General features: G+C 41.7%; 1 protein-coding gene across 2 annotated transcripts in view; it reads left to right on the plus strand.

The window, feature by feature from the left end:
* The window catches only part of POC5 (POC5 centriolar protein), a 29698-nt gene extending 23714 nt beyond the window's left edge, over window positions 1-5984 (plus strand). For both annotated transcript variants that reach the window (XM_068965903.1, XM_068965904.1), the window contains exons 11-12: window positions 2835-3011; window positions 5681-5984. In XM_068965903.1, the coding sequence (XP_068822004.1) occupies window positions 2835-3011; window positions 5681-5824 (321 nt within the window). In that variant the 3' untranslated portion in view covers window positions 5825-5984. The remainder of the gene's footprint in view (window positions 1-2834; window positions 3012-5680) is intronic.
* The last annotated feature ends 14194 nt before the right edge of the window (window positions 5985-20178 follow it).

Genomic DNA, 20178 nt, shown 5'->3' on the forward strand with positions numbered 1-20178 from the left:
AAAAAAACCATATGCCCTTCTTCCCTACTCTGGCTTGGGGTACAAAGCCTTCTATAAAGGCTCTATAAAGGTACTGGGATGATTTTTATTTGCTTGTCTCCCTCTCCTCCCTGACCCTAAACTTACATGAAAGGAAGAAAGACGGCCGAGTAGGTTTTAGGTTTTAAAAGAGTTAGACTGGAGCTGCCATAGTGCTTGGCAGCTCTCTATAGCTAAGGGAACACATTGAGTCAACTGGACAATTAGTCATCTGAAGTATTCCTGCTGACTTGAATTTCTTTTAGTAGCCTTTTGGAAGCTACTAACTTTAGGGGGAAATTTTTAAAATCTATTTTTGCAAATCTCAACATATTTTTGCTCCTCATTCAAAGAGGCTTAAAAAAAACATGACTTAAGAGAAATTTGAATGTGTCGGGGAGTTTTAATTTAGAAAGACACTACAATTCTACTGGCATGTGTTCAGCTGTGTTTATTTTTCGTGATTACACATTTTGAAGTGATATCTATACTAATGATCTCATTTAAATAAACATGGTGGTTTGTCATTCATATGCATATCCAGATAACACACAGAGCTAGATTTTTCAAAATTCCCTTCTAAAATAGGACTACACGTACATTTGTACATCTGGGTTTGTATCTGAATCTGAACGTGTCTAGGAAGAACCCAATGAATGAGTCTATTTACCACCCTTTTTTATTACTTTTTGAGACAGTTTGGTTACCTGAGATAATTTTGAAGTCTTTGAAACCTAAAAAACACAATATTAGATAGGCCTTTTTCTTCCCCCATCCCTCCAACTACATTCTGCTCCTTCAGAACAGTCACGCATTCCATTTCATTGACGTAAATACAGCCTTTAGAGAGAAAGAAGAATGACAAACTAATCTGTAGGTATCATGCTAGTTTTCTTCCTTTTCTATTTAATTAAATACTCAGTTCAGTTCAGTCGCTCAGTCGTGTCCGACTCTTTGCGACCCAGTGGACTACAGCACGCCAGGCTTCCCTGTCCATCACCAACTCCTGGAGCTTACTCAAATTCATGTCCATCAAGTAGGTGATGCCATCCAACCATCTCATCCTCTAAATTAAATACTCAGATTTACCTCAAATATGTCTTCTTGCTTTTGGAAAGAACCGTAATGACAAAAGCAGAAACAAATACATTACTTGGATTACTTACCTTCCGTGAAACCATTTTTGCTGGACACAGGAAAAGAAGAGAGATTTGTGTTTCAGGACTGGCTGTCTTTCTCTTCATTTGAATCACAGAAACTTCCTTTCCTTCCAAAACGTTTTCTAGTCTCCCTCAATATTTCCAGGAGCTAAAAGGAGGTGTGTGTAGGAAGTAAACTGCAGAGTATCAGGAGACAACTGAAGGAGGGAGGAATACCGTTCTAGTGAAAGAATGTTTTCATCTGTAAAATTATTTTATTTCTGCAGACATCATCAGTGTGTTAGAATATCATAATTTCATGATGAAAATAATTTTCAAAAAATATATGTGCTTGCTTTGACAGCACGTATACTGAACATGTGCTGTTTAGCAAACGTACTATTGTAGTTCACAAAGTTGAACAGTAGATGGCACTTTACTTTTTATAACTCCAGTTGAAATAATTGGAAGAGTTTTAATTGGATTTTTAAGCTGTTTCGTAAGGTTTCTCTTCACTCTTCATCTGAACGGAAAGTGAAAGGCTAGCATTAGTCAGCTGGGACTGCTCTCCCTGTTTCGTAAATGAGGAAACTGAGGGCTAGGGAGAATCACTTGCCAGTGGACACAGTTACTAATGCAGTTTGAATTCAGAGTTTGAAAATCTGGCTTCAGCCCTGTAGTCTTGAGCAATAATCTGCATTGTTTCCATGTCAGATATTAAAATGCAAATATTAGAGTTTTCTAAATATGCCATTTCCCTTTTTTCTTACTCCTTTTGATTTTTGCCCAGGTGATGGGATTAGTTGATCACAAAAAAAGAATGAGTACATATATGTGTTACTCCTGGTGTAAATGTAACCTTTCTGGAGTATTGTCCAGCTGTAAGCAACAAAAGCTGTAAAACCTGGCATTACCTTTTGATATGATCATCCCATTTTTTGCAATACACTGCAAATAACTCTCAAAAGGAGAAGGAAAGTCCAGTGGTTAGGATTCCGTGCTTTCACTGCTGAGGGACTGGGTTCCATCCTTGATTGGGTAACTAAGATCCTACAAGCCACATAGTGCGGACCCCTCCCCCCCAAAAAAAGAAACCTATTCGTGAAGAAAAATTATATTTACAGTGCCATAAGGAAAAGGGGAAGACAGAAAAGCATATGTGTAATGGTACTTTATCCATAAGGGTCGGTTCATTAAACAGATTAGTGGTTCTGAGGAATAGGGATTGTTTGGGAAGGGAGATGGGTGTGGCTCTAGAGAAAGGACAGTGTGCGGGAGAGCCGTGTGATGACGATCGCAGTGGTAGTCACGGAAGTCCGCGCGTGATCAAGTGGCATCCGTGCCAGGGCCGACTTGCTGGCTTCGCTGCCGTAAGTACGCAGTAATTGTCTCGGGTGCGGGCGTCGCGGGAGACTGGGTGCAGCACACATGCGGCCTCTCCCAGCGCTCTTTGCCGCTTCCCATGAATCTGTAACTGTTGGCAAAATAAAGCTTTAGAAGTTCCTAAAATCCTATAAAACAGCTGGTATACCAAGGTTAAAGGGATATTTGGAATGGTTGGTTTTATGTTTTGCTTTTTGTCTTGTTTAAAATTTTTTCCCCATGTTGGAGTTGGTTGAATATACAATTATTTTAAGTTCCTGTGTATCTTCTGCCAACCGGATATTTCTTTTATAGTATGGGCCCAGGGTTGTGACATCAGCGCAACAGAAAGCTGGGAGAACAATCACGGCCCGGATCACAGGGAGGTGTGATTTTGCTTCAAAAAACAGAATCGGCAGCAGCTTGGCTATAATGGGAGTTTCCCCTCCCATGAGCTCTGTTGTTGTGGAGAAACATCATCCGGTCACAGTGGTGAGTCTGCCTTTGATAATGTTTTGTCACAGAACCTTTTTCCTGAGAGTTGATAGACTGATAAGCGCTTCAATACCATGTTGAAGAGAAGATCAAAATCCATGATGACTGGTACTTGTTCTGCCCTTACTATTACAGTCTTTATATACTTACAGTTGTTACATCTGCTTTATATATTTACCTTTCCTATTTTAAGAGATTAATTTCAGAAACTCTGTTTCTTGTCAGTTGTATGCTGTGTGTGTTCGTCACTGAGTCATGTCTGACTCTTTGCAGTCCCATGGACTGTAGCCCACCAGCTTCCTCTGTCCACGCCATTTCCCAGGCAAGGATACTAGAGTGGGTTGCCATTCCTTCTCCAGGGGATCTTCCTGACCCAGGAATCGAACCCAGGTCTCCTGCATTGTGGGCAGATGGTTTACCATCTGAGCCACTAGGGAATGAGGGTAGGGGCTCATCCAGGATAGTATAACAATTATCAAATACAAAAAGTAATCCAGTGTGTTGATGGCCAAAAGGGTAAAATATAGAAATGATTTCTCAATAATTTTTTTAAAAAGACAAAAACTGTTTACTCATTAACTGCTATCCATATAGCATATTTTTTACCCTAAGAAAAACTTACCTACTTTTATGGTGTTTAATTTTTGCTCCTTTTTTTTTTTTTTTTTTAAATGGAAGTCTTCCTACTTTTTCAAATACAATTGTCAACCTATTTCTAACTTGGGGAAAAAATCAGGTTGCAATAAATTCATGTGATATAAAGAAAAGTACATGGAATTTAAGCAAAATTAAACAAGAAAACCTGAGTTAATGCCTTAGTTTAGCTACTTACTGCCTTTGTGATCATATACAAATCAAAAAATATTTGTGCCTCCACTTTTTTCATGTGTAAAACAGGAGCAATAAGAGTACTTAGCTCCTAGAGTAAACTGTCAGGATTCAGGGTTAAATGAGGTAATGTGACAATTCAATGAGGTGTATAAAGGCACTTTGTAAACTGTAAAGCCATAAGCAAATTTAATTGAATAAAAATTACTAGAGAAGGACACATGGGATATCTCCTGTTATTTCTTACAATCATCCATGAATCAACAAGTATCTCAAAAAGTTTAATTTCTAAAAGTTATGAGAACACATCCCTAAAGAGAAACAAAGATTGATTTTATTATGAAAGAGAATGCCCTCTATGTAAACTTTCAGTCTTAAACAACATTCCTGTCTACTTAATATGTCAAAAAGATGTAAGGAATGATTGTAAAGGCTTCTCTTTGTGAATACTAGATTGTTGCTAGATGATTAAGTCAAAAGAAGCTGGATTGATTGTTTAAATTTAGCCTCAGGTAAAGTGCGACAGTGAAGCTGCAGACTGAGATGGAAGTACCGAGTCCAGACTGAACACGTGGAGGGTGGAGAATCATCTTAGCCTCTGTAGGCTGGACAGACTTTGAAAGTCCTTAGATGACTTCTCTACATATTTTTGAAAATGTGAGCTTAGTTATCAAAGATGGGAGGAAATGAACTCATTTCTGTGTTTATCAGCACATAGGATATTTATAAAGAAATGGGGGAGAGAGACTGTCCATTTGTAAGATAAGATGTAAAGAGAGCACATGTGTCTATTTTTAATTCCAACAAACTGTGGTTTTGTACTGATTGGATACTTTACAGAAAAAGAACCAAGAAACTAAAGACTTAAAACCCCTGTTTGATATTTCTCTCTCTAACTGCCTTTTGTTTACTTAGTATGCCCAATGACTCTTCAGTAATTGGCCATGACTTAAACAGCCGTAAACTGCTTCCATTATCACCTGCTTTGGATTGTGTAACAGGCACAGTGGCAGTCCTCTGTACTATTTTTCATTTTATTCCAGGATCCCAAGAACTAGAACTATCAGAAACAGTTGCTTACTAATAGACCGTTCTCCAGATTTCTGACCCTGGAGCTCCGTCTGCTGGATAATTGCTTGCCCCTAAGGCTACTTGGTTCTGTGCTGTGTTTTGTAGACACGATGCCAGAGGTGCCATGGTCTGTCTCTGCAGTTCTCTTGCCCATCATCCCTAAGGAGAAATAGCTCTTTTTTTACGGTCAGATCAGGTGGTTAGCAACTAAAATTTCATACCATTTGCAAGAATCTCTTCCATTTGTAGCAGTCATCCAGTTATTTATGTACAAAGAAACATTTATATAAATACTTTAAGAAAGGAGGTTATTTTTTATTTCTTTGAAGAGGAACTCTAATTAAGTGGAATCTGACATGAGGATCTTTGTTTCAAGAGGTTTTCTCCATTTCCTAAGCAAAAGCTATATCATAGAGCTATTGAAATGCACAGTGAATGTTTTGATATGATATGTGTAATTTTACATCAAGTATTTTATTTTATTTATTATTTTTTTTTATTTTTACTTTATTTTACTTTACAATACTGTATTGGTTTTGCCATACATTGACATGAATCCACCACGGGTGTACATGCGTTCCCAAACATGAACCCCCTCCCACCTCCCTCCCCTACATCAAGTATTTTAAAGATGACTTTTCTAAATGGAAGACCCTAATAGGAATCTACATGTACTAATGTTTGTTGGGTTAAACTGTAGATAATGAAGTAATATTTAGTATGTATAATTTTATGGAATTGTTTAAAGCATATTTTTGCTTTTTCAGCAAACCATTCCTCAAGCTACTGCAGCAAGATATCCGCGGACCATTCACCCTGAAGGTAGTACCTCAGCTTCCAGGTCTCTTGGAACCAGATCAACTCACACCCAGTCTCTCGCAAGCATTCAGTCCATAAAAGTGGTTGACTAAAATGAATATGTTCATACAGAGGGCTTTTAATTCTTCTGGCTTTACCAAGAATTAGAAGTCTTTAGTTTTTAAAATTTCGTATTCTTAGAATGTTATGGATATATCATGTTCATTTTTTCAAAGTTACAAGAGACTTTTTCAAGCTGTACCATCCTTTGTAACTGTATGTAGAATTATTTTAATGTTATTTTTTATTTAAGCAATTAAGTAAAATGTTTTTTAAATTAAAAAAGAAACTGGACTTAATTTTTTTAATAGCTTCAGCATGTCACTGATTATATGAAAGTATATAAATCCTGTTTTTGTAAAAGGCTAAATCATTTCCAGTGTTACCAAGTAAACTTTGAAAGAGAACTTGATTTTAAAAAAGTATTTATACTAATAGAGACTAAGGTATTATTTGAAAATTTAAAAGATAAAAGCCAAGAGTAATAATACCACAAAGTTTTTTTGTGACTTTAGTATATTAGTCCTCATTTTTCTAGGATTCTAACAATTAAAAATAGGGGGAAATAGCAATACCTATGAGTAAAATCTTTAATGTTAAAAGAGGAAAAACATTTTACTAGCACAAAAACAGAGTCACCGAAACATCAAAAAGCAGTTTCCTAGTAGAATGATTCTATTTCTCATGTTCTTTCTCACCTTGTTGAAACTCTGTACCTTTGAACCCTTTTTTGCTCTGAACATGCAGACATTGTCCTGTGATGGTGTAGCCCTGGACAATTTGGCAGACCTTCCAGGCCTGGCAGAGATTTGTCCATGGCTGGACGAAAGGAAGAAACCATCTGGACAGATTTAGGAGAGCAGAGACCAGTCTTCTGGTGGTTTTACTGCTGGCTGACTGGGTTAGCTTGAGCCAGACACTTAACGGCAGGATCCTCACCTGTGAAATAATGAGATCTACCTACCCCACCTCTTTCCCAAAGTACTCGAAGAACTTGTGTAGAGCCTAGGTTTCTGTATCTTTCATAGAAGTGGGTGGTTTCAGTCTCTTTCAGTCTGAACATGACCTAGCCCTGTGCTCTAAAACTTTACCACTGGAAATACAGTTTTTCTCACTGCCTCGTGTAGTAATAGGACCTAGAGAATAAATGTGAGGTCAGTCAATATCCCATTTTCTAAAGGATACACCAAGGCTTTTTTGAACTGTAAAAGCATCTGGCTGTGTCTTAAAGAGTGCTCACCAGGGAAACCCAAAAGAGTATTAGATCCTTCTTAGGCAATAGTATATGATCCTCCTTATACTTACTGTGGGTTCTGGCCGACTACAGCCAGCTTCTGCTGTGCCAGGCGGCTCTTGGTTTCTAATAAGCACAAACCCACAGCACCTCCTCTCCCGCCTGCACCACAGGCCTGTTCCTCCCAGGCCTTCCCTGCCCAGCAGAGAGTCGAGACACCTGAAGTCTCTGCTCACCTGCAGCGTGGAGTCAGCACCCCATTGGGGCAAACATCCATTCTTAACTTTCCAAAGCCTGTATAAACTGTCCATCCTTGAGGTCAAACTGTCAGTTGTACTTGATACCAGGTGTTGGCCAGTTAGGTAAATCACACTGGTCTCAGCTCTCCCTCCTTCCCCATTTCACTTCCTTTTTCCTTCATTCCTGCTTCCTGGATTTCACTCCTGAGAAAAGCAGTTGCTCATTACTTTGGTCTTCGGCTCTGCTTTTTAAGGAACTTACATGACAGCTAGGGATGGTCTTCAGTATCAGAGCCACAACCACATGGACAGACTAACGTCAATATTATGAATATTGTAATTAAGAATATTGTAAGCATCTTTTAAAGCTTTAAACTCTAGAAATTGTATATTGTCTGCAGCACCAAGTAATTAGTATTAGCCCAATTAAACTTAAATTCAACAATTAAAACACTTCAATGGTAAAAATATGTATTCATCTTTGTTTATTACTGCGTAAAGAGGTTACCCAGATTTTGAAGCATGGTCCGTGGAAACCATGGTCTCACGTGGCAACAATGCTTTAAACTTTTTAGCATCATGTGAACCTGTTTAAAACCTGTTTTAAAATTTAAATGTATCATTTACAATCAGCATGAGATGAAATGTAGAACTAAATTCATGTTATAATAACTGGACTGAAATTGCTCACAATTTTATTTCTGGCCTTACAGACTTAGAGTCAGAATTTGATAATGGAGAGCCTTAAGTTATAATGAATAGGTACACATAAGCTGATAGAAATCGATACTTGATTTCGTATTTCAGAATAATGCATGGTCAATATGAAAAAAATAGAAAGTACCGAATCACCTGTAACTACATCACCAAGAGATTAAAAAACATCGGTGCATATACCTCTGGTTTTAAGTAAAATGTTATATTACATATAGGTGTTATTTAAAGGCAACAACTACAAAATTTCCAAAGCAAGTTTCTCTTATGGACTAGAAATAACAGTTCATTTCAGTACTATAGATACGAGGTTAGGCATTTCACAGGCGTGGCATTCTCCATCATCACTCAGCTTTACAGAAGAGATCGCCCTTTCTCCCAACCTATGGAGAAGGAAATTAAAGATCTGAGAACTTGAATATTAGACCAAAGGCTCACAACTAATAAACTGCAAAACCATGTCTCTCTGTCCTAAAACCCTTGGTTTTTTTCATATACTGTAATGTTCCCACCGTCATAATTTTTAAAACATGATATACAAAATCTTAGATTACTCTCTCACTAGATAAGCTATCAGGTGTTGCATCAAATGACAGAAATGGGAAAATCATATACAACTTGCTTTAAGCAAAACCAAAATTATTTTTACTTCAGTGGTTGGAAAGTATATACCATTTCTTCATCTGTTAGAGAATCCTGTCACTGCGATCTTCATAGTTGAAAGGAAAATCAATACTGCTGGAAGAACTTGATGACGTGTAAAGAACTGAATTTAAGAGGATTGAATACTGAATGGAAAATCATTTTAGTTTAATTTCGTTAGGCATTTATGAAACTGCACATTTCTTGGGCCTTGAGTCAACTTCACTTTTAAATTGACGAGTGTTTTCTGGAGAAAACCAGATAACATGATTAATAGCTGACCTTTATTAAGCACTTGCTACAAGTCAGGCACTATCACTCAATCCCACAACGGCCCTTTGACACAGACACTTTTCTAGTTAACAGTTGAGAACGCTGGTGGAGTGAGTTCTCTAGAGAACTTGCTCAAAAATCGCACAGCCCATTATCTGTCGGAGTTGAGCTATAAGCTCACACAGTCTCACCTGGAGTGCATGCCCTCACCCACTGCAGTGGGCTGCCTCTGAGGGCTCTTGTGGACACTCTTTCAGAGAAACAAAATTCAAAGCATAGGGAACAAGCCAGAGCTAGGAGGATAAGACCATGGAAGGCAGACGTCATCCAGGCACTATTCCTTTGTATCTACCGCTGCTTGAAACAATACTGGATTCATAATCTGATGCTCTTTTATGTCCTCAGTTTCAGGTGAAACTGCACCAGCGAAAATAATGGCAGATGTCCCTATATTTTGCTTGAATGATTATTAACACCCCTAATATGCTGATAAGGTTTCAAACCGTCTTCCCTGACAGTACGGTCCCTGGTAGAGTGCTTTTTAAAAAGCAGTAATCCCAGCTGGCAAAATAATAGCCCCCTCAGCTCTCTTCTCTCAATGCAGAGAGAACTTTTTCAAACACACTAACCTGCCGAGTTCCCGAGAGGAAGAGCCATTCTGAGCAAGAGCATTCTTAGCTGTAACCGTATGAGACGGTTCAGCTCTCTTGCCCACCTCCCATCCTACACCCACCGTGCCCCCCACACAAAAGTTCTCCTACACTTTTCAAATGCTCAGCTGGGGAATGACACCGAACTGCCAGGCTGATAACAGGACCAGAATGACTAAGTCACCGAAGGAGAAGCTGCGTGTTTGGACACCTGGCTGGCACTGCCATGGCTCGGGAGCATGTTTGCCGACTGTCCTCAACCATTTTAAGGGAGCAGCAGTTTCCACCTGTTTGTTGAAAGGTCTAACTCACCAGCTGGTTCTGGAAAGTCCGTGCGCACCAGCTCCTTGTACAGGTGCTTGACCAGCATGGCCTGTGTCACCAGGGCCCTGTGCAGCCAAATAAGCAGAGCCCTGTGGCTGTGTTCGCAGAAGCTCTCCTTTCCTGAGCCAAGCGCCAAGGGCAGATAGATGTTGATGCCTCCTTCCTGGGAACTCAGTTTCCACATGGCTGTGGTTGCAGGTTCATTCCCCCTCTGGCAGCTGTGAGATAGGAAGCCCAGTGCATGAAAGCCCTTCCTTCACTGGTTCTTCTAGGAAGCACCAGAGTTTGGAGTTCTTGTCATGCACCTACTGTGCTTAACATGGGTCAAAGTGAGGAGGAGAGGGGAGGGAAAATCTTAAAGCAATGTGGAGCTTTTTCCTCAGCGTTCAGATGGCACTGGGATAGGGTGGCACTTCTGGTTTAGCCAGTCTGGAGTGAGGATCTGCAGGTCAGTAAGCTCCCAGGTCTGCTGCCGCAGCCTGTTAACCACACCCTGAGCAGCCAGCATGCACCCACCTGCCAGGCCAGCTTTCAGAAAGCTCCTCGGGTGGAAGTCTGCAGCTCCTGGCCAGGCAGGACTCCACTGGGCATGCCTCAGTAGACTTTCTACCCCTGAAAGGTGTTGGGGGAAGTGCTGGGTATGGAGGTGAGAAGCCATGGGCACGTCTGCCTACAGGTCACAGTTACAAACGCCTGCTAGATGCTGAGGAATGTGGGCCCCGAGCTCTGGGGAGGAAGTCTGCCGTGTTGAATGTTAGACGGACAGGCACTTCAGGGGCAGCAAACTGTACCCATAAAGAATGCACCCCTAGATGAACCCGGTGCCCCTCCTTATCCTGCTGCCACCAGACTAATTTTTCTTAAATACCATAATCAACATGTCATTCCTTTGCTCAAAAGCCCAATTCCTGGGCTTCCCTAGTAGCTCAGTAAAGAATCCGCCTGCAATGCAAGAGGTCGAGGTTCAATTTCTGGGTCAGGAAGTTCTCCTGGAGAAAGAAATGGCAACCCACTCCAGTATTCTTGCCTGGGAAATCCCACGGACAGAGGAGCCTTGCTGGCTACAGTCCATGGGGTCACAAGAGTCAGACATGACTGAACGACTAAGCCAAGACCACCACTTCCTTCACGCCAGCTACAACATAACTGGATTGTGACTGTTACTATGATACTGTTACTATGGTTGTGACTGTTACTATGATACTGTCATGCCAACCTGATTATCAACTCCATCAAACATGCACCCCAACTTACAGAGCTGATGTACGGATCCCCTCACAGCACTAATCACATTCTAGGCACCCTGTAATGTGTGAATGCAATACATCAAAACCCTCATCCTGACAGCGAGTACTCTGAAGGCATAATGTATTTCCAAATCAATTTTTTAGGTCAAGAGAAATTTCCAGAAGGCAATTCCATTTTTCTGAAGACTTTTCGGAACACTATATGCCTAATTAGCAACAAGGAGAAATCTTAACAATACAAAAGAAATCCTTTTTTAGAAACTGTAATCAATATTCTACATTTTAAATGCATTGTCTTCCTTTTTTTCCACATGAAAATGTATCCTTAGAATTAGCAATAAAAGTGCCATAATGTACTTGTGTGTGGTGTAGTGAACTGACTGCCTCTTGCCCACATGGCCGGGGCCACGCTGGCCTGACCACTGCCCCTCGATGGCTCTGATCCGGGCGTCCATAAAGTTCTGCGAACGGGCCAGCCTCTGCCGCTCGTTGCCCTTCAGCTGACAGTAAGCCAGGTGCCCAAGCAGACTGCGAATATGCCTGGTCTCCGGGCTGTGATCCTGCCTGAATGTCAGGGTAGAGCTGGTTGATGCGTCCCTTCATGTTCTCGCTCTGCTCCTAGATTGAAAGGAACCCTATCAGATCATTTCAGATGTTTCCTTCTGATTGCCTCACTTCAGAGTATGTATGAATGTATTTTTTTCAGATGGAATCCATAAGGTGGTGACCAAGACTATGCTTTCAACATTAACTATCACTGGATTTATTTTTTTTTTTTTGTCATCCAATAGAGAGATAAATGTCTGAAACAAGCTGGGGTCTGTCCGACTCAGGAAGCGTGAGGGATTTTGCCACACTGTGTCCCAGGCCTCTACCCCAGCCTGCTTACCACTTCTAAGGAAACAGATGAGGGTGCCTTGGCTATATGGAATGTCACCACAACAAATGCATCTTTAAATGCCTTAGTTCCAACCAATATCGCTTTTTCTTCTTTGGGGTGTTTAATTTTCTCCTGTCACCATTTCCGTGGGGCCCAGATTGGATATATTCTTTATGAGACCCCATAGTCGATGCTTCTATCCCTCCTGCTCTCTGATGACTGTGAGGAGAGCGAATGGGCACCCTGACTCTCAGGGCTGCAGAAGACAGGGCTCCTCCACGTTGTGTGTAATACAACTGTACTGTACGTAATACGATCACGTTGTGTGTAATACAACTGCACTCTGTAATACAATCTCTTGTGTAATACAATTGCTTGGAACGTAATACAATCACGTTGTCATGTTGTGTGTAATACAACTATACTCTAGGTAATACAGTCACATTGTGTGTAATACAACTGCATGGTACATAATACAATTACTTGTGTAGTACAACTGCACGGTATGTAATACAGTCACGTTGTGTATAATACAACTGCACGGTACATAATACAATCACGTCATGTTGTGTGTAATACAACTGCACTCTAGATAATACAATCACATTGTGTGTAATACAACTGCACTTACATAATACAATCACATATACAATACAACTGCACTCTGTAGTACAATCACTTGTGTAATGCAACTGCACGGTATGTAATATGATCACATTGTCATGTTGTGTGTAATACAACTGTACTCTAGGTAATACAATCACGTTGTGCGTAATGCAACTGCACTGTACGTAATACAATCACATTGTGTGTAATACAACTGCACGGTACGTAATACGATCATGTTGTCACTTTGTGTGTAATACAACTGCACTCTAGATAATACAATCACGTTGTGTGTAATACAACTGCACAGTATGTAATACAGTTACATTGTGTGTAATACAACTGCACGGTACATAATACAATCACGTTGTGTGTAGTACAACTGCACTCTAGATAATACAATCACGTTGTGTGTAATACAACTGCACGGTACGTAATACAATCACATTGTGTGTAATACAACTGCACTCTGTAATACAATCACGTTGTGTGTAATACAACTGCACTCTGTAATACAATCACGTGTGTAATACAACATGTATTACAGCACTGCAGCCAGGCTGTCCAACAGCACCATGCCTGGACTGAGTCTTGTTTTCTGACTTGTCAAAGTTCAGAAACTTTTGTCCCTTTGAAGAATACACACACACACGAAGATTCCACCAGAGTCCTACAGAATCCAACCAAAACAACTGGAGGGAATCACAAAGCGAAAGCAGAGGTCATGGTTCCTTAGGGCTGCAGCTGTCATGCAAGTGCCATCCAGGCTCCAGACCAGCCTCCCTCCGGAGGGAGGGAATAAGGGACACCCAGGACACACAGCCCACCAAGAGGTCTCCTTGCCTCTTTTACGTATGGTGGCTTCCATTTTTGTCTTTCTTTTTAATAAAAGTGAATCTTAGAGAAAGATAGTCTGAACAGCAATCTGGAAGTCAATGCTGGGGCAAGAAGTGGACTAAAGGGGTATGGGAACCTGGTTTTCGAAACCTACGAGAAGAAAGTGGCGGGGTTGTGCCCCAGCCTCCAGGATGGGCCAGCCTGCACCCTCACAGCATCAGTAAACTCCTCAGAAAGGTCCACAAAAACTCCGGGGAAACTGGGCCAAGGAGCACGGCAAGACCTTTCTCTAGCATCTGGACTTTGTGAGCAGAAGCTGGGATAACAATGGGAGGAATGACTGTCCCATAATTGTTTAAGGTTTTATAATGCAGGGTCTTTTTCACCCCAGCCTTTCTCTACCTAAAAGAGATAAGGGTGGGGGTGGCGGACTCCAACAAACAGGAGTGGCAGCTGTCCTGTTCCTTTTCTTGTCATCCCATCTCCTGGGAAATCGAAGAAGATGAAAACCCCAAACACTAACAGTTAAAGGGAAGGCTACAAAATGCCTCTGCTCTCAGCTCTGCACTACAGCACTTTCATTTCTCTGGAAGCACGCCTGCTGTGTGCATTCCAGGACTGGGCTGTCCTTCAGGCTTCCACAGAAAGGGCCGGGGATTTGGAAAGCCCAGGTCTTTTTCAACAGGCAGTGGAAGCATTAATAGCTCATCTGTAAAGCACTGAACTATTTGCAGGAATAACATAAGCCAGAACTGGTGGAAATTAAAATAGCATAAACCAGATGTTAGGAAGCTCCCATTTAAACCATTGAATTTAATGATGGATGATTAGACGGTTAGGTAGATGAGTAAATGGATATGGGAGAGAGAGGAAATTTTCAATGGTTTTTCTAATTTTCTCATTAGGAACCATTTTATATTAGGTCAGGATATAAACTTCTTTAATAACAAAGAGAGTTTAAAATAATAACAATAAATAAATTTGATTTTAAAAAGTGTTAAGGATATATATCTTAAAAAAAAACAAGTCTTCCTTCAACTCCAGACTTCAGGATCCCAGTTGTCACCAGGGGTTAACAACTCTTAGCATTTTCTGTGGGTCTACATCACCAACTATAGGCATGATTTATGATTTTCAAAGTTCATCTAAATCTCCCATCTTAAAGATTGGCAAGGAAAGAGGCCTTATTCATCTGGTAGGAAAATGATTCATTCTCATCTATGAGAAAGAATCTAAAAATGCTAACAGGAATTAAAAATAGAACCAGTGAATATTCCTATTTTTAAAGAAAATGTGAAGACAACCATTTAAAAAACAACCAAAAAGATGGAACCTGGGAAAGTCATCCTCAATAAAACAGTGATGATCTAAGAAAGTGAGAGTGAGGCTAGACAAAGAGGAAGAGGGAAAAGAAGAGGGAACAGAAATCAGAGGGAAAAGGAGAGCCATTAAACAGAATTCTAATTGTCAAGCATTGTCAACTTTGTCAAGTTTGTTTTGTCTTAGAGGCAAATAAGAAAAGTCTGGGGAGGACAGAGTGGACTCTGAAATAATCCCAATGTACCAGGATTATTGAGCCAATTAAACAGTACTGTGAGCAAAGAGGCAAATCAGTGCATTTTGCCTTAAAAGGCTTTAAGGGGACATTTCTCAGCATTAGCAAATTAGACATCAATCTGGGCGTGAGATTCTTCAGGGAAAGAGGGAGTAGGGCCTAAATTCTGGCTCCAGCCTATTGGACCAGGGATTCAGTCTAGGACAGTGGAGGGTGGTTGTATAGTAATGAAATTCCTGCCCAAAGGAATTGAATCTTGGTGGAGTGAGGGGTGGGAATTCTATTGAGATGCTGCATGAGTGGCAGCTATCAGAGGGAATACTGATGCAAGAAGGCAGAGGAATGTCCTGGAGACCAGTTTTTGTATTCTCAAGATGAACAAGGTTTGCATGACCATTGCAGAATACTTGAGTACTGAACAGCCAGCACAGGGGTATGTTGCAAACTGCAAAACTCTAAATAAGAATAATATCTAATAAAAATACAAAGCAAAAGATTTGATTTTAAGAACTTTTAACGTAGGGTTCGTAAGGTATCTGAATAATCACTGGCTGCTATTTCAGCTCTTCTATCCCCACCTAACAAAACTTCACCATTTCTGTGCAGCACATAAAAATGTCAAACATTTGAGACGTGAATTGGACTGGGCTTTACTAATGGTCATATCATTTTCATTATTGGTTTCTTACTAGAATGCATATATCCTCAGTAGTATAGTTCATCAATGCTAGAGTAAATACTTGTTTGAAAGTATTTTAACTGTTTTGTAAAAAGTAACTCACACAAACCTACCTGGTTTGCCATCTTTGGGTGTTCATTCTTTGTGGGCTTATAGTTAAAAAGAGGAAGAAAAATTGTGTCCAAATAACGTGGGACTTAAAGCCACACTTAGAATTTCTGTTGCTTTAATGCTTTCTGAAATTTAAATAATGCAGCCAAATAAAAGACAAAGATACAAAAACTAAATATGAACTTCCCTACCAGGACTGTTGGCTCATTCCCTGATGGCTCAGATGGTAAAGAGTCCACTTGCAATGGAGGAGACGTGGATTCGATCTCTGGGTCAAGAAGACCCTCTGGAGAAGGGAATGGCAACCCACACCAATATTCTTGCCTGGAGAATCCCATGGACAGAGGAGCCTGGCGGGCCGCAGTCCTTGGGGTCACAAAGAGTAAGACATGACTGAGCAACTAACCCATCTGAATGACATCTGACCCCTTAGTAGAATGGGAGTCTGGGAACTTCCAGAAGGAACCATATATAGCCAGAGACTTTGTGGCAGCAGGCACAGCCAGCAGTCCCCCTGCTGGGTGCTCACGCTGGGCTCCTCAGAGCCAAAGTAGACTGGCCTGCTTGGCCCCACTGAGCTCCACACCTCTGTTCCCACCACTGGTACTAACAAAGGATGAAGAGACTCAGCTGTTCATGCCATGGGTGGGACAGCACAGGACGAGAGACAGTGAACCCACACTCCCAGGGCCCTGGCCACTAAAGCAGAAAAAAAGACTCACACAGACCCCCCTGCCCCGTCAGAAGGTGGGGCTGTAGAAGACGCCTCCGCTGAGCTGACCTGAGCCTTCCTTACTTCTCCCTAGGCGTGGTGCCTCTCAGCTGCGGTGAGCACAGCCGTGCAGAGGCTGCTGCTGCTCCTTGCGGCCACAGCCAGGGCAGTCTGCCCTAAGGCTGAGCGCCGAAGAACTGATGCTTTTGAACTGTGGTGTTGGAGAAGACTCTTGAGAGTCCCTTGGACTGCAAGGAGATCCAACCAGTCAATCCTAAAGGAAATCAGTCCTGAATACTCATTGGAAGGACTGATGTTGAAGCTGAAATTCCAAAACTTTGGCCACCTGATGCGAAGAGCTGACTCATTGGAAAAGACCCTGATGCTGGAAAAGACTTAAGGTGGGAGGAGAAGGGGAAGACAGAGGATGAGATGGTTGGATGGCATCACTGACTCAATGGACATGAGTTTAAGTAGGCTCTGGAAGTTGGTGATGGACAGGGAGGCCTGGCACGCTGCACTCCATGGAGTCACAAGAGTCGGACATAACTGAGCGACTGAACTGAACTGAACTGCAACAATCCACTCCAGTATTCTTGCCTGGAAAATCCTATGGACAAATAGCCTGGCGGGCTACAGTCTATGGGGTTGCAAGAGTCGGACATGACTTAGCAACTACACCACCACTATTGCTTCCTTGCAGGGAAAATGTGGGCCAGTCCTCAGCTTCCCTGGGTCTCAATAACTTCCCCTCTGTGTAGTGGTGAGGGGCAAGTGTGATAATACATATTGTACCTTAGAACTGCTTGTGGCACATGGTAATGGTCTAAGAGATGCCAGATGTTGGTAGTGTCAGGAGCTGTGTCAATGGGGCAAGAGAAAGGATTGTGGCCTAGGGACCCACCATCAACAGGTGATATTTTTTATACACATGCTATCAATGAGAACCCAAGCATTTCTCTAAGATTGGCAGGGGTCACTCCGGCTCACTGCACTGGGAAGTCCTCGGCAAATAATGTGATCACACACATTTCTCCTCCAAAAGCTAACTCCACCTGTGGCACAGACTTTAGCTAATATCCCATGCCTACTTCCCCCACCAAACTGCCTTTCCTCCTTTCTTCTGAAAGAGATCTCCTGATTTTAGCTGGGCATTTGGCCACCCGAGTATTTCCCTGTGTGAACTACGTACTGGCCAGTGGCGTGTAAATGAGGCGGCACATGCAACTTCTGGGAATTATCCTTAAAGAGAAGAGGGATGTCACTCCCCTTCCTTCCCTCCTCCTCCCCAAGAGGAATGCTGACATGACGGCAGGAGCCCAAAGAGCCACGTTAAATCAGCAAGTAAAGGCCATCTATTGAGAAGGGTGGAGTAATAAAACAGAAGAGGGATGAATTTTACTCAGAATAAATATTAATAATGGTAGCACTAATACAATGTAGAATTCAACTTCCTGGACGCCTATCCAGAGATTTTTCTATTATATCATACCACCTTTAAACAAAGATGAGGGGTTGGAATCTTAACCAAATCATTCATGCATGCTCAGTTGCTCAGTCATGTTGGGTTCTTTGAGACTCTATGGACTGTAGCCTGCCAGTCTCCTCTGTCCATGGAGTTTTCCAGGCAAGAATACTGGAGTGGGTTGCCATGCCCTCCTCCAGGGGATCTTCCCGACGTAGATATCAAAGCCCCATCTCCTGCGTCTCCTGCACTGGCACGTGGATTCTTTACTACAGCGCCACCTGGGAAGCCCTTGGAATGAGCAATAAAGGCTGTTTTAGCCGTAATCTGGGGGCATAAATCGTTGGAGTCCATAGGGCGCCTCATATAAACTACAAATGGCATACCTTTGTCAAGGCGGGTATAGTTCAAAGTTCCCCAAGACTTTGTGCAGTGCACAAGCCACACATCTATACTGTCCCCAAGCAAAAGATGCTGGTTCTCATTTGCTTTCCAAAGGACCCATGCAAAATCTGCTCCGAGATCCTGAAGGTGATTAAAATGAACGGTCAGAAAGAACCTCAGAAGGGACTTCCCTGGATGTTCTGAGGCTAAGACTCCCTGTCCCCAGTGCAGAAGGCCTAGGTTTGATCCCTGGTCAGGGAACTAGATCCCACAGGCCACACAAAGACCCAGAACAGCCAAATAAATAAATATTTTTCCTTAAAAAAAAAAAGAAGAAAGAAAGAAAGAAAAGAAATAACCTCAGAAGAAGTTCCAACCTCAGAAACCCATGTTTCTATGCTTAGAGATCCAGAAACTTATCCTGATAAGTCTCTCACACGACTGAGTATTTGTGAAATGCACCTCCCACCAATTCAAATGATTTTTCTGCTAGTCCAGACACTGAGACCCAGGTGAACCTGAAAATTAGAGCTGAAAGTAATCAGCTTCTAATCAAAAGAGATAGTAATGAAATTAAGAAGAACTTCATTCTGCAGGCATTTAGCACGCGTCTAATTGTATGCTATCTAAATTCTGGCTTGTAAAGCCGTCTGAATCACCATAATGAGCCTATTCGGGGAAGGCAGCATTCTGAGAGCCAGAGGTTTCAAGCTCATAGGAAAACCTTTGCAGGGAGCATGGCTGGAGTAGAAATGCAGATACTTGTGCTATTGAGGGTGCGTGGCCCTCTGGGAGCTTTGTGACACCAGAGGCTGAGAGGACAAGGAAAGTCAACTTTACCCCAAAACTTGGCTCCTTCTTTCCCATCCAGTGTATGTGTGTGTTAGTCACTCAGTCGTGTCCGACTCTTTGTGACCCCACGGACTGTAGCCTACCAGGCTCCTCTATCCACAGGATAGACCAGGCAAGAACACTGGAATGGATAGCCATTATCTTCCTGACCCAGGGATCGAACCCAGGTCTCCTGCATTGCAGGAAGATTCTTTACCATCTGAGCTACTAGGGCCAGACCAGACCTTCATTCAGTCTCAGAAACAGTCACTTATTTTTAGTAAAAATCGTGGGAACAGGGAGAAAAGAGAGTTTTTATCATTAATTATATACGTCCTGGATGCCACCTAGGCACCAGACCCGATGAGAAAAGAGGGAGGAGGAGAAAGGAAGTCTGGAAAACAGATCAGGAGGCCCAGGCAACTGTGGCTTTTGTTTTGAAAAGAGACTCGAGCTGTAGCAGAGACATGTTCACTGGAATATTCAATCCACTGGCATTAGGGGCCCAACGTAAGTTCCCTGCCCAATGCTATGGATTCTCTACTCACCAGACTGGCCTGGAGGTGTTGTTAACGAAAAAATAAAATAAAGTACAAAAAGAAAGCACAAGAAGCTACTAATGCTAAATGTTAATATCGGGCTGGACAAAAGTTCCTTTGGGTTTTCTGTAAGATATCGTGACAGAAAAATCTAATTGAACTTTTTGGCCAAACCAATACTAACACTAAATGTTAATGGAATTTAATGAGCCACCACTGGTGGAATTTCACCTAAGTGATGGAAATATGGCTGGTTTTGTTTTCCTCCCTAGTTTGTTACAAACTGAAACAAACATGTTTTCTAAACTGTATTGCTTTTATGTTCAGAAAAAGAAAACTAACATACAGAGAGAAGTAAAATAATATTTCACCACTTCAGAATCCACAAACATGAAATGTGTGGTCCTAAAATGGACTAGGGAGGATTCAGGCTTGCAATGGGAATTAGGGATGCCCTGAGCTCGTGACCAGTGAGGGTAAAGATC

The sequence above is a fragment of the Capricornis sumatraensis genome, chromosome 2, assembly GCF_032405125.1.
Source record: "Capricornis sumatraensis isolate serow.1 chromosome 2, serow.2, whole genome shotgun sequence".
NCBI lineage: Eukaryota > Metazoa > Chordata > Mammalia > Artiodactyla > Bovidae > Capricornis > Capricornis sumatraensis.